This window comes from Sparus aurata, chromosome 10 (genome assembly GCF_900880675.1).
Source record: "Sparus aurata chromosome 10, fSpaAur1.1, whole genome shotgun sequence".
Classification (NCBI taxonomy): domain Eukaryota; kingdom Metazoa; phylum Chordata; class Actinopteri; order Spariformes; family Sparidae; genus Sparus; species Sparus aurata.
Window position 1 is genome coordinate 33915324 of NC_044196.1, and position 12781 is coordinate 33928104.

General features: G+C 45.3%; 1 protein-coding gene across 7 annotated transcripts in view; it reads right to left on the bottom strand.

The window, feature by feature from the left end:
• Window positions 1-7719, bottom strand: part of LOC115590585 (sodium/potassium/calcium exchanger 2) — a 44228-nt gene extending 36509 nt beyond the window's left edge. For 4 of the 7 annotated variants that reach the window (XM_030431985.1, XM_030431988.1, XM_030431986.1 and 1 more), the window contains exons 1-2: window positions 7254-7718; window positions 5229-6308 (exon numbers count right to left, since the gene is read on the bottom strand). In XM_030431985.1, coding sequence (XP_030287845.1) covers window positions 5229-6131 — 903 coding nt within the window. In that variant the 5' untranslated portion in view covers window positions 6132-6308; window positions 7254-7718. Of the gene's footprint in view, window positions 1-5228; window positions 6309-7253 lie in introns of all 7 variants that reach the window. The other 3 variants (XM_030431989.1, XM_030431984.1, XM_030431983.1) reach the window with 2 other exon arrangements.
• Between the last annotated feature and the right edge of the window lie 5062 nt (window positions 7720-12781).

Genomic DNA, 12781 nt, shown 5'->3' on the forward strand with positions numbered 1-12781 from the left:
AAAGAATACTAATTACCATTTATTTTGATTGTCTGTTTCAGTCGTTGCTCAAGCAAAACATTTGCTGGTTCCAGATTCTGAAATAGGAGGATTTGCATAATTTCTTTGTCATTTATGAAGAGCACTTTGGCTTTGGACTGTTCATTGGACAAATAGCAGCAATCTGAAGACATCACTTTGAACTGTGATGAGCATCTTTCACATTTTACATGTCACAGATTTTTTAATTTATAAGATTAATCATGAAAATAATCAGCAGATGAATCCAAAATGAAATCATTGCGGCCCCGTCACTCGAGCCGTTCATATTCATATTCCTCCATCTTGCGTTGCCGTAATCTCCCCAAGCTTGTGAGTCAAACTAGTAGCCTCGAGCTCTTTTGTGACCTTGAACTGCGTCTCCACGATCTGTGCAATGAGGATTTACCGAGTGCGTGGGTGTGAGATGCGTTCAAAAGGCCTCGTGCGTGTGCGACCGGCTTCGGCCACTCGGCACGTACTGAGTCACCGAGCGAAGCGTTCAGTAATCAGACCTTTGGGCATCGACTCTGTGCCGTTAAGTCACCGGCCCCACCAGCAGACTAAGCAGCTTAACTGTGAGAGAACGTGCCACAAATAAGAGGAGCGATACAGTAAAATGACGCCATCTTTGACCTATGGAGCCTCGTAGCTCACAGGGCCAAGATGTGTGACAGTGAAGTCACCGTGGGGGGGCAGCTGACTTGACAGATGTGACAAGATAACAGCGGCACACTATATATACTGCACACACTCCAAAAACAGATGACTACAGCCTCATATTTTAAGCCTCACAGAGGTAGTATTTGATGCAGGGATGTTGCCTTAAAGCCCTTTCCTCTTACATCAGTGTTAAATCAGTATTTTAAAATAACAACTCATCTAAACTCGTGTCTGTCAGCGTCTCAGCAGACGGACGGGCACGTACCAAAGGCTTGTGAGAAGCAGATGACAGCAGGTGAAATCCAGGCAGTCTGCAGGGTCTCGTCTCGGGGGGAGACGGGGTGGCAGAGGTGGCAACCTCGCTGGCCGGGCGGAGGCGGCGTGCCCTTGTTGTGAGATTAACCAGCAGCTAAGCACTCATTAGGTAAACAAAGGTATTAGGCTCCAATCAGGCCGGAGCTGGTAGGTAAATACATCCTTCCAACATCTGTTCAGGTCAAAGATGGACGAATAAAACCACATGTCATGCAACTGGGATCAGCTGGATTACACGAGTTTATGAAAGTTACTTGATAATCGTTACCAGCTATGAGTTGAAGCTGCTGTTATCAATATTTAATACGTACAGGCGATCGAATGACTACGTTTACATGACGGGACAACTCTTTACTGTGTGGTTCACTCTCACTGCACTCGTACACTCGCTTTCAACTGCGCCAGGCGGCGGACAGCAAAGTTAGCCACCGGCTGGGGTCATAGTGAAGCGTTTATATTGCACTTACTGCATAAGGTGGCCAGAAATATTGACCATACTCTGCTCACACTGCTGCCATTTTCCTCTGAGGTGGAGAAGTCTGAATGCTGGGATAATGTTATGCATGCTGCTGTGTTTCTGGTCGCAAGTTGCATAAACGTACGAAATCTGTAAGATTGTTATCAATTTAAAACAACACATTTGATAGCTATTAGCTAACATTAGCATTCGACCAATTCCTTGCTAACATTACTGTTTCATTGTTAGCCTACAGTGCATTTCACGTCCAGGCTTAGATAACATGTGGGTTGATATTTTAGAATTAATTTACCCAGTTTATATTGTATCATGTAACACTTACCGAACAGTAATGTTAGCTGGGGAAGTGGCTGAATGTTAACGTTAGCTGTAGTCTGACAGAATAAGTTGTTTACCTTGAAATATGGCCGGAGATATTGTCTTTTCAGTTGCCGATCAATCAGGAAGTGTTGAAATGAATCAGACTTTCTACGTCTACACTACCTGAAACCTGGACAATGGCATCACGTCATTTGAGCTTCCCACCCTGATTGTGATGTCAGAGGAAAATGGCCGACAAACAAATGTTATTTCACAAATGCATTGCAATAATCAAACAGCTAGAGGGTGTTCCTACTGTTGATGTGATTGGGTGAAGTTCGCCTGTGACAGACTTATCTAAACCTTTTCCAAACATTTTTCTGGCTTCGTCTTTCCAGAAGGTTTTGTAAAACAAACCACCTGGTCGTCAGGTTAGCTTAGCGTCTGCTGACTGTGTAACAAGTTCACCTTGAATATTGATATTTATCCAGTACGGTGTTCACAACTTGTCTCTGCAAAACAACAATTAATGTTGACAATAGAGTGACAATAATTAGAAAAATGAATTCCTCAGTTCTGAGAATGGTTGGAGCGTGTTTATTTGGCGGTGCAACCAGAGTTCATGTTCCGCCTCCCAACCTAATGATTTATTGACTGGGAGCTGAGCTGACTGCAACTTTGCGTCAAACTGTCATCACCAGTGGTCAGCAGTCACAGCGATAATGGATTTCATGAGGATTTGAAAACTGCAGGGGCATTCGTGCAGGCACATGTCGCCACTCCCCGAACTATGTGACGTCCTGAACTTCCATCCATCTGCCTCAGACACGACGTGCTGAAGGGAAATGCCTCTTCGCTCTTGCTTTTCTGTAATTCCAAGTCGGTTTAAGTGCAGGGGGAATTATGGAGCAGTCATTGTTGTGTTAACTGGATTGTGAGATTATTGCAGATTACATTTGATGAGGCTGACCCGTTGAACTGCCATAAAACAATGGCTTTAAATAGACCCAGCATCCACACAGAGATCTGACAGTTGTGCCCGCGTCGTATTGATAATGTCGCGCCTCGTCCCTGACACCTCTGATCTGTCAAACCATCGGAAAAAGCAAGCCGAGCTGCCCTCACCATTTAACACTCTGCCTGCGAGCTACGGCATTACTTTTGAGACAATAAGAGAAACAAAGCCGTCTATTTTTACACCGCCGGGAGCAGAATAAACAAGATGCGCGAAAGAAACTCTTGATCTGAAAAATTAAAAAAAGACAGAGAGTGTAGCACAGGCGGTTATGTAATGAGATGAAAGGCAGCGGTCGCTGACAGGCCAAAAATGACTGATGACTTCTAAATGCAGAACATCACACTTCTGTCCGTGTTACTCTCAGGATCTAAAGTTACGCGGTATTTTTAGCGTGCATCGCCGACCGAGCGACCTGCGCATCTTTCGGGTGACACCACTCCTCCGTAGCTGCTGACCGACCTGCGTTTCTGTCTACGGCAGCAATGCAAGACACGTCGGGGGACATCCCAATATCATAATGCGTGAAATAATCTCAGGGAAGCCCATTTTAATCAAGTGCTGAGTTCAAGGGCGTGGCGTCAAATGACATCCTATTGTCCTTACAATGCAATACTTTACACCTGGACAGGATTAAGGACACCTTGGAGCTCAGTCGTCACAGGGGCATGATTAAAAAAAAGCCGCTCTCAGCTCATAGTAGAGAATGTCACGTAAATATAGAGCGGCAAAAAAATAAAATAAACCAGAGCCTCTGTTCTGAGATCGCTTGCTCATCCTTGTCTTTAGTCATGTATGAACTTACACCCACACACACACATGCACGCCCGCTAAATTGCCAATTAAATCCCAAAATAACACTTGCGTCTTGAAATACGCACGTCCCCAAAGTGTCAAAGCTTGATTAGAGAAAAAAAGAGTGTTTAGATGATTATATTCTAATAATATTTTTGCCTTTACTAGTTCTATTAACCCCGTAGACCCAGACCGCGCCATAAAAAGGAGTTTAACTCGCAACCTATATGTGGTGAAACAATAAGCAGGGCGCTGAGAGGAGCAGGAGAGAGGAGAGGCTTAATCTGCTGCCGGCGTCACAGGAGATGAGACATGATGTCGGGGTTTGATCGACTCATCCGTCTCGCACTATTCCCCCCCCTCCATCAAAAGTTGTTTTTCCACACACTCACACACACATGCATAAGGTTCTGTTGGCCAAAGTACCCACAATCCATTGCGGCTCAAGGTCACCTGAGTCTTCTCTGGCACTCAGCCGGTGCACTTCAGCTCTCACTCTTTTCTTCCTCATGAGCCCTTGATGAATTAAGTATTGCGGGAACAGGACCTATTTTCATGCTTGCTCCCTTTTTTTTGATAAAGACAGAGGCTTTAATTTTAGCATCGTGGCTAAGCTAACGCGCCGCTTACCAAATGGAGATGTTGGCTGCTTCCTCGAGAGTTCCCCTCACCTCCCCCGAAACATTGTGTAACCTGCAGTTTAAATATCCTTTATGTACTCAGAATAAATCCAGATTTAATTAAAGCTTTACAATGCAACTTTCTCAAAATTTCATTTCCATTTCATGTAACAAAAGAAATCTAAATCCTCGCGGATAATCTCTACACCAGTATCAAATTGCACTGCAGTGTCTTTTGCCCTCAAGTGTCATTGAGGGAGTGAATCATATGTGGAGTAACGTAATGCTTTCAGCTGTTCTTGTCTAATCAGTGTTTCTGCAACTGAGCAAAAAGTTAAATACGGCTCTGAATGACTGCTCAGAGACAACGACCAGGACGACCACCGCCGCCCTGAAGCCACTTCCTGTATGTGGCTCGCCTCGACACGCTGAATGTGGTTTTGCGTGTTTGAGCGACACTTCAAGCAAAATTCATGCAGGAAATCTTCAACTGGGTAAAAGAAAAAATAGCTCCTGAGATATTCCAAGGATTTGTTTCTCAGACCGGGACACAATTTGTAGATCTTAACCCAGAATTACACATTTAGTTCTGTTTTATTAATCCAACAGTGGAACACCAGTCCTGTGCAGCATTCACTCCGTGCACTGTGATCAGTTTAGTTGTTGATGGTTCCCCGACTTCACACTCATTGAGTTTCTCTTAGTTTACTCGTTCTTAAATCATGAACAAAGGCTACGGTATGTTCGGCATTGGTCGTTGCGTATCGAATGATCTTTGGAAATGGTCGTTGATGGGAACATTAAAAAAAGATGCCAACAAGTAAAAGCACGTCCTCACTAACAACTGAAGCATCTGTCAGAGTAAACTTGGCGTTGTCATGCCAGAGGAGACCCTGAAGGTCGTTTCTATTAGCAAACATACTAAAACTCATTACAGCATCCTATAAAATGGTTCTTTCAGGAGAGATGGTGGTGAGGGGGGGGAAGTGGGAGGTAAATAATGCAGGTCAAGAAACCAACTCACCTTGGGCTGCACTTCTACTTCTACCACTTGGTTCTTGCTCATGCAATCTTTGACGAAGCGCTCAACTGTACTGTTGAACTTCATGAAGATCACGTAGGCAGCGTAGCCTGAGAGCAGCGTGACACTTTCCCACACGCAGATGATGTTATCCAGGAAGAAGATGATGAGCAGGATCAGATCCAGGATGTAGAAGGAGACGTCGCGGAAGAGCGGCCACCACGTGAGGTTGAGGATCTCCTTGGAGAAGATGGCGCACATCCCGATCACGAAGAGGATGTTGAAGACGGCCGAGCCGACGATGGTCCCGATGCCCACGTTGCTGTGCGAGATGAAGACGCCGATGATGGAGGTGAAGAGCTCCGGGGCTGAGCCGCCTGCCGCCATGAAGGTGGCGCCGGCTACGTCATCCGAAATGGTCAGCTTCTCCGTGATGACGGTCAGCGCCGGGACGAAGAACTCGTCACACACTATGGCTAAGGCAATGAACATGTAGATCATGCCGAACATGTGGAGGACCACCGCTCCTTGGCGCCTCTCCTCGAGGGTGAAAAGGTCTCTCGGGTACTCCCCACTGCTCTCGTTGCCATCTGCTGTAGATTTCATGGCTATTGGCATGTCGGCTGACACGTTCGGGTCCTTCTGAGGTGGGGTGAAAAGTAGAGTCCTGTGGGGGGCCGACTGGTGGAGTCTCTCTTGGGGGAGCGCTGGCTCACTGAGACCCCCTGAGCTCCAGGTCAAGGCACTGAAGGAGACGGCACTTCCGGCCACCAGGCTGAAGACGAACCATAAGATCCGAACTGGCCTCAGCTTTTTCCGCAGACACCGGTGGGTCTGTCGCTTGCAGGCGGCGCCCAACACGGGCCTTCGCTCTAGTGAATGCATGCAGGGTTGATCTGGACCCATGTTTGCACGACTCGTGGTGTCCTCACTCTCAAAGGCTAGGTAGGAAGAGGGGAGGGTGGGGAGCAGGTTTTACCGGAGACAATGCATGGCGTTGTCTTCAGTTTCAAATGAGTTGAAGAGATTGTAGGTGCTTTCCAGGGTCTGGTTTGCCAAATGATGTCTTCATATTAGCCTCTGCTGGACAACGTCAAAAGAACGAGGAAGAAATTAATTATTGAAGCAGGAGAGACTCAACAAAATATGATAGAAGTAAAGACGCTGCTCTGTCGGCTTCAGTAACACAGATACAGACAGATACTTCACACAGATTCTCCTTCTGATTCATTCTCTACACCATTCTTTAAATGAATTAAAAAATACAAAATGTAATAAATAGATGTAATAGCCGGATTAACCAATAATCGTTTGCCGCTGTGGAAAAAGTCAGCGACAAATCCGGACTAATCTACTCTTGACCCCTGCCCAGAAATAGCTCCGGTTAGATGCACAGAAAAATGAAATGAAACAGGAAATTCTTCATTACAGCGTCGTGCAGGCGTGTGAGAAACAAACTGAGTTTTACAATCATCCCATTCTCTCAGTGCACATCTCTGTAATTAAGTAGAAACATGCTGTGGAGGAAAGAGTGCATCTTGTCCGGTGTGGCATCAGCAGACTTACATTAGCTTTTTTTTCACAATTTCAAGTGATTCCGGTTCAAATCAAACCTCCAAGCTGAGGCAGCCAGCCACACAAACTTACATTCTGCTGGTTTAACAATGAGGATGTTTGATTTGTGACAAACTTGGCAGGTGTAACATCGGAAACCTGCTGTCATCACCTGGGAAAACATCAGCAAATGAGGAGGCCGACGGGTTTCACGGACACCACTTGGCCGCAGTCCGTGAAAACGGTCAGCGGTGACGCCGCCGCACAGGTGAACGCAGAGAAAAACACATCCTGTCCTGCTCGGCTGTCAACTCTCCCCCCTGTCTGCCCTTCAGTATCGCCCTTTCAGCTGGATCATCACACAACACACAGCTAACCATCATCACCCCGACCAAAACAGCCCAACACGAGTTGTTCTCCCCCCCGGCGAAGGCGCATGACGCGCGGGGAGGCTGCAGACGGCGTCCCGCTTACCTTTGACAGAGGCGAGAGAAAACCAGCCGCACGGCTCAGCAGCGCGGTGAAATTAGGAAATCCTCTCCGGTGCCCTCTTGCTCTCATTGAGCAAAATGTGACCGGTCTCCGCTCTCCGACGACAGAGGAGGAGCTTTGGAGGGAGAGCCGGGGTGGGTGGGTGAGGGTGGGGGGAGAGAAAAAATGCTTTTCCAACTGCGCTCACCTCTTCTCCCTCACAGCAGCTGCAGCGGCGGCAGCATCCCTCCCGTCTGGGTGATGCGAGGAGGAGGAGGAGGAGGAGGAGGAGGAGAAAAGATCCCCCTGTGCTAGTGTAGCAGAATATTGTGCTGGGCTGGGCCGGGCCGGGCCGGGCTGCCCACGTGAACCGCTTGTGTTATTAATAAAGCCAGGTAAGCGGCAGACAGCGTGTCGGTCCCTGCCGCGGTGGGGGTTTGGTGATGTTGCGTTTTGAGGGAGGAGTTGCCGTGGTTACACAGCACAGGCAGCTTCCACACATTCTCCTTTTCTTCTCCTTTTCTTTTTTTTTCATGATGACGACGGAACAGGTGGATGTGGCTGATTTATGTGCACGCCTGAGGTCATTTGAAGGTTACATGCAGGAGGCGGATCCACCTCTGGGAGATGACGCTGTGCTGCAGCACCGCAGCTTCCACACAGGACGCATCTGCACACTCTCATTATCAAGGAATTAGTATTATTATTCCATCTGCATAGTCCAGGAGATTCATATCTGTAGGTCTGTGTTCAAAGGGTCAGCTTAAAGGGTCATTCCACCAATTTTACTCATTAATGCCCGTGTATTGACACCATCACGTGATGCGCTCGGGCCCCAAAATGTTATTTTTTTTGTAAGCTAACATTGTGAAAGAAGCGTTATAATTTGAGACATTCGCTCCAGTGAAATTTGGATCGTCTAGAAGAGCCGCAGGATGAAATCGCTTTATCTCTCAGGCGCTAGACTGGAAGATAGCCTGCTCAGTCGGAGGAAGTCTGTAGTGCTCCTGAAGCGGAAGATCCGGGTACATTTTTAGCCGGGGAGTCGAGTTATTATGGCTTCATGTCCCGCTGAGCAGCTGTCACTGGAAAGAATTGTCCTTGGTGTTCACAGGTCTTCAGGAGTACTACTAGGGATGTGAAAAGATATTAGATATCATTTTGTGGCTCCACAGGAAGCTGCATGTAATCTGATAAATCACCTCCAGTCAGGCTAAGTAGCATTGTGGGTAATGTAGGCAAAGCAGTCCACCGGCTGAGTGCTGCACTTCATATCAGCGTAGGATGGTTTTAAAACAAATAATCAAACTGGACACAGCAGAACCAGAGATAAAACCTGGTGCCTACATTACCCACAATGCAACGGGACCACTGAGTGACATCACTAGGAGCAATTCACCAGATGACACGCATCTTCCTCGGGAGAATTGGTGGCGTTCGCTTTTAAGGACAGGAAACAGGAACATAACAAAAGCTGTCAACGCTTCTATAATTCATGATTTATATTTATTTCTTCTTCCATACAAAAACAAACATGAAGGTATAAATTTGTGTCTGACTACATCTCTACAGTGTCTCCCTACAGTCTTTACAACTTCCTGAAGCTCAAATATTCAACAGCAGGAACAAGAAGAAAGAATATGGCTCCTTTACAAAATGGGAGAGTAAACATTAGAAGATGGCGCGTGCTTCATGTGTCAGCTCGCTTCAGTCTGAATATGCCAACCATGCATTCATGTGACATAGTCATCATCCCTACAGCCCTGCGGGTCGCCACGTTTCCCCCTCATGTCAGAGAAAGACGACCACTTAGCATCAGTCGACAGGCCAAACCCTGCTGGATGGACCCAGACACGCAATCTCTACACAGTGTGGCAAAGTATGTGTGACACTAATGGCCTGGTGCTGTATAATAAATCATGATTCAGTGACCTCATTGATTGGCCCCTCTCCTCCGCTCTCATCTCCTCCCCACTGTAGCTGCCTCTTGTTACCTAACAGGAAACACAGAGGACGGCAGCATTAACTTACCTCGGGTTATCAATAATCAGACGTTATCTGATTGCTATCAGTTGTGTGGTGCATATCCAGGTTTCCAGTTAAATTTGCTGAATTGGTAAAACTCAGAGCGCCATCTGATATCTGATGCCTCTATTTATCATCAGAAAGTTCCCTAAAGATATGATATGTAACATTCTGCCTTATGTTGTATATTTTAAGTTGTGTACGTACGTTATTTCAGATGTTGCACACACGGACAAATATGCAATTTTATTCAAGGTTGCCTGTGAATGTCAACACTTCCCCTTTACCCACTGAAGGAAACACGGGATGAGGCGTCAGAGAGCGAGGGAGCAACATGAATAAAACTTTAACACTTTACATGTCCTTGAACGCAACATCAGAGTTTTATTGGCAACGGTGGTTGTTAACAATGAAGACGACAGCTCCCATGTTCCTTTACGCTCCTTTCACAACATCATCAATTCCGTCTGCTATGATTGTTTTGATCGAGGGAGCCCTCGTGGCAGAAATGACTCACATTTAGAGGGATATTTTGATTTATTTTGGTGGAATACACTGAATACAAACATAGCATAAATGCTGGAAACAGCTAGATTAATATGTGGGAGGAAAAAAAGGCATGTTGCAGATTTATGATGGTTAATTGAGCTTTTCATTAACTTTATGAAAAATATATCTGCGTTCAGATTCTCTTGACTCCAGCTCCATTCTCATGTAGTCGCTCATCAAACTGTAAACAACGACCAGCAGACGACGGATATTCGTCATCAACATATCTGCTGGTCGCGCCGGAAGCCCTGAAACGTTGGCTGTCATCAGACGTCACTACATCCATCACCGCTGGGCATCCTCACCGAGCAAGTTCTCCCACAAGAACAAACTGGCGGCTGTTCTGTCAAGCTGATTATAATGAGGAGAATGAACATATACAGTAAGTAGGCGACATCATCGGGTTAACACACGCAGTCCACTTCTCTCCAGCTTTACTCACCCAGTGACAACAGATGTAGAACGTCTTCTTTTGGCTCTGGATGGAGCAGCTTTTTCAAAAAATCTCATAGTGAAGAATAAAAGAAAAGGAGGATACAGATCTTTGGAGCTGTACTAAAGTGTTTTTGAATGATTATACTGAATATTTCGGGGTATCTTGGACTGTTGCTTGGACAAAACAAGATATTCAATAATGTCACTTCTGGATTCAGGATATTTTTATGTTTTCTTTATGTTTGATCGACCGAACGATTAACAGATTATTAGAAACACACAGCATTGGAATGAAGTAGCTCTGCAGTGATGTCCTGGCCTGTAAATCTAGCTTGTTTGGTAAAGACCTCAACAAATGTCACATCATCATATCAAATGATCATTCCCACTAATCGTGAATCATCTTTTTACAGTTTAAGCAACTTAAGTTTAGATCAAGAGGACTGAGGATGAAATGCCGACAAAACAAGCCTTCATATCTTATTGCAGTAACAGAAAAAATGCTCAAATCAAAGTTAGAGTTCATTGGGAAACTCTGTCACAGAGCGCTTGTATCCGACGTCATCACAAAGCTAACTCTGAGCTCTTCAAAATTAGATCGTCAATATTTTTGCCTATCAAATGAGATCCCATTCAGGCCGTCAGCTCTTTTTCAACAATGGCTGTCCGGCGTGCAGGCAGCCTCTCCTCCACGCCAGCGCACTGCCCGCTCCTGATCTGGCTGCATTTCCAGCATAAAAGTGATGACTGGTCACGGGTCATGTGGGTTGTTGTGGGGAGGGAGGGGGTCTGGAGGGGTGACGGTGGCAGTTGTTTTGATTTGTCTGAAATCTGTGCTCACACAAAAACAACAGAAATTTCCATCCGGGCCCTGCACGCCCGCCGCCCCCCCCTCCTCCACACCCGGCCCTCCCTCGCTTTGGCCCGGCAGCTAAATCCGAGCCTTTGTGTCCCACATAGTTGTATGGATTTGTCAGCAATGGGGCAGCGGCGGTGGGGGGTAGATAGAGTGATGATAACCAAGCAAGTTTTTCCGGTGAAGAGGGAAGGACAATTGACTGAAGCAAGGCATAGAATCAGACAAATCAGACAAATGATTTTTATTAATACCTGACGCCAAAAGCTATCTGGTCCCGTAGACGAGGAAAGTAGTGAAATTGGAGAGACCCAAGATAAGCTTTTTCTAAGAGACTTGCTCCGGATTAGATGTTTAAAGCCTCATATTAGCAACCCGCCCCACCACCACCACCACCACCAACACAAGTCTGCACAAAGAGGCTTGGACAGACCACCTGCCCCTCAGGAAAATGTGGTCAGCAAAACAAAAGGGGCACAAGCACCACCGGGATGCTCAGGTAGTAAATAGGGAATCAATGAGGCTCTTAAAATGGCTGAGTGAATGTCTTCAAAAGACAAATGGTCTGTCTCGGAGTCACACAAAAGCAAGATTGTTTAAGATAAAGTGGGGGGGAACATTTTAGCTGGGCGCCGAGGGCTGGACGGGAATTTTCATTTTAGCAGTAGTAGCTCTAAAGAGATTAACGAATTAATAATCCACCGGCCGCTCTGATCAGTAAGTGCTGGAGCCGATTAGATGTGAGCGCAGAGTGTGAAAGTGAGACCCTGATGTGGGCGGGCCGGGAAAATGTGCCGTACAGTTCATCCTCAGGGGAACATGAATGTTTATCACGTTTCATCACCAGCCATCCGCTCTGTGTTCAGACTTTTCAGTGATAAACAAAAACACGTCAACTTCCTGTTGGAACTGGAGAAAGTGTCCGATTATCACCAAAGAAGTGATAATCCGAGGTGTTTCCTGACGACCATGATGCTTTTACCAAATGTGGTACCACTAATGCTGCTCCTAACAAGTGATAGTTAGTCGGCCCTGATAATAATAATAATAATAATAATAATATAAATGTGTTTGTAATGCTGTTATAAACAATCATAATAAAGTCACAAGGCTCTGATTTATGTTCTTAATCAGTCTACAAACTGTTAACAAGTTTCTCATAAATATCTTTTAAAAATAAAACATTTTTATGATGTTATAATAAACACTTATACAGTCTTATTAACACAAAAGGATGTTAATGAGCGTTATAAGCCCTTGTTACCTAATAACTAACTCATAGTTCAAGGACCTTAATATACAATTAATCTATAGTAGTGAAAGGGTAAGTTTATTTTGTCCCAGATACGTTTGAGTGTGTCAAGATATAATTGTTAATATAGATTTAGATTTTCCTTTTAAATTAGAATATAAAGGTCACCATTCATATTAAAATCTTGGCTCACAATAACAATAACAATATCTGTCATTAACATTTAACATTTGACTTTAAGCTACATTGTGTGTTGAAGTAAATGTGGACTGTGTTGTTTTGGGAAAGAAATTATAATCAGAGGAGAAAAAGAACAAAACCAACTAAATAATCACCTCGTTTTCATGTTTTACTTTGTTTATATGTGGCGGACCCTGCCACCTTTCTAGCTTCAAACAGTGTTCTGGGGACCTT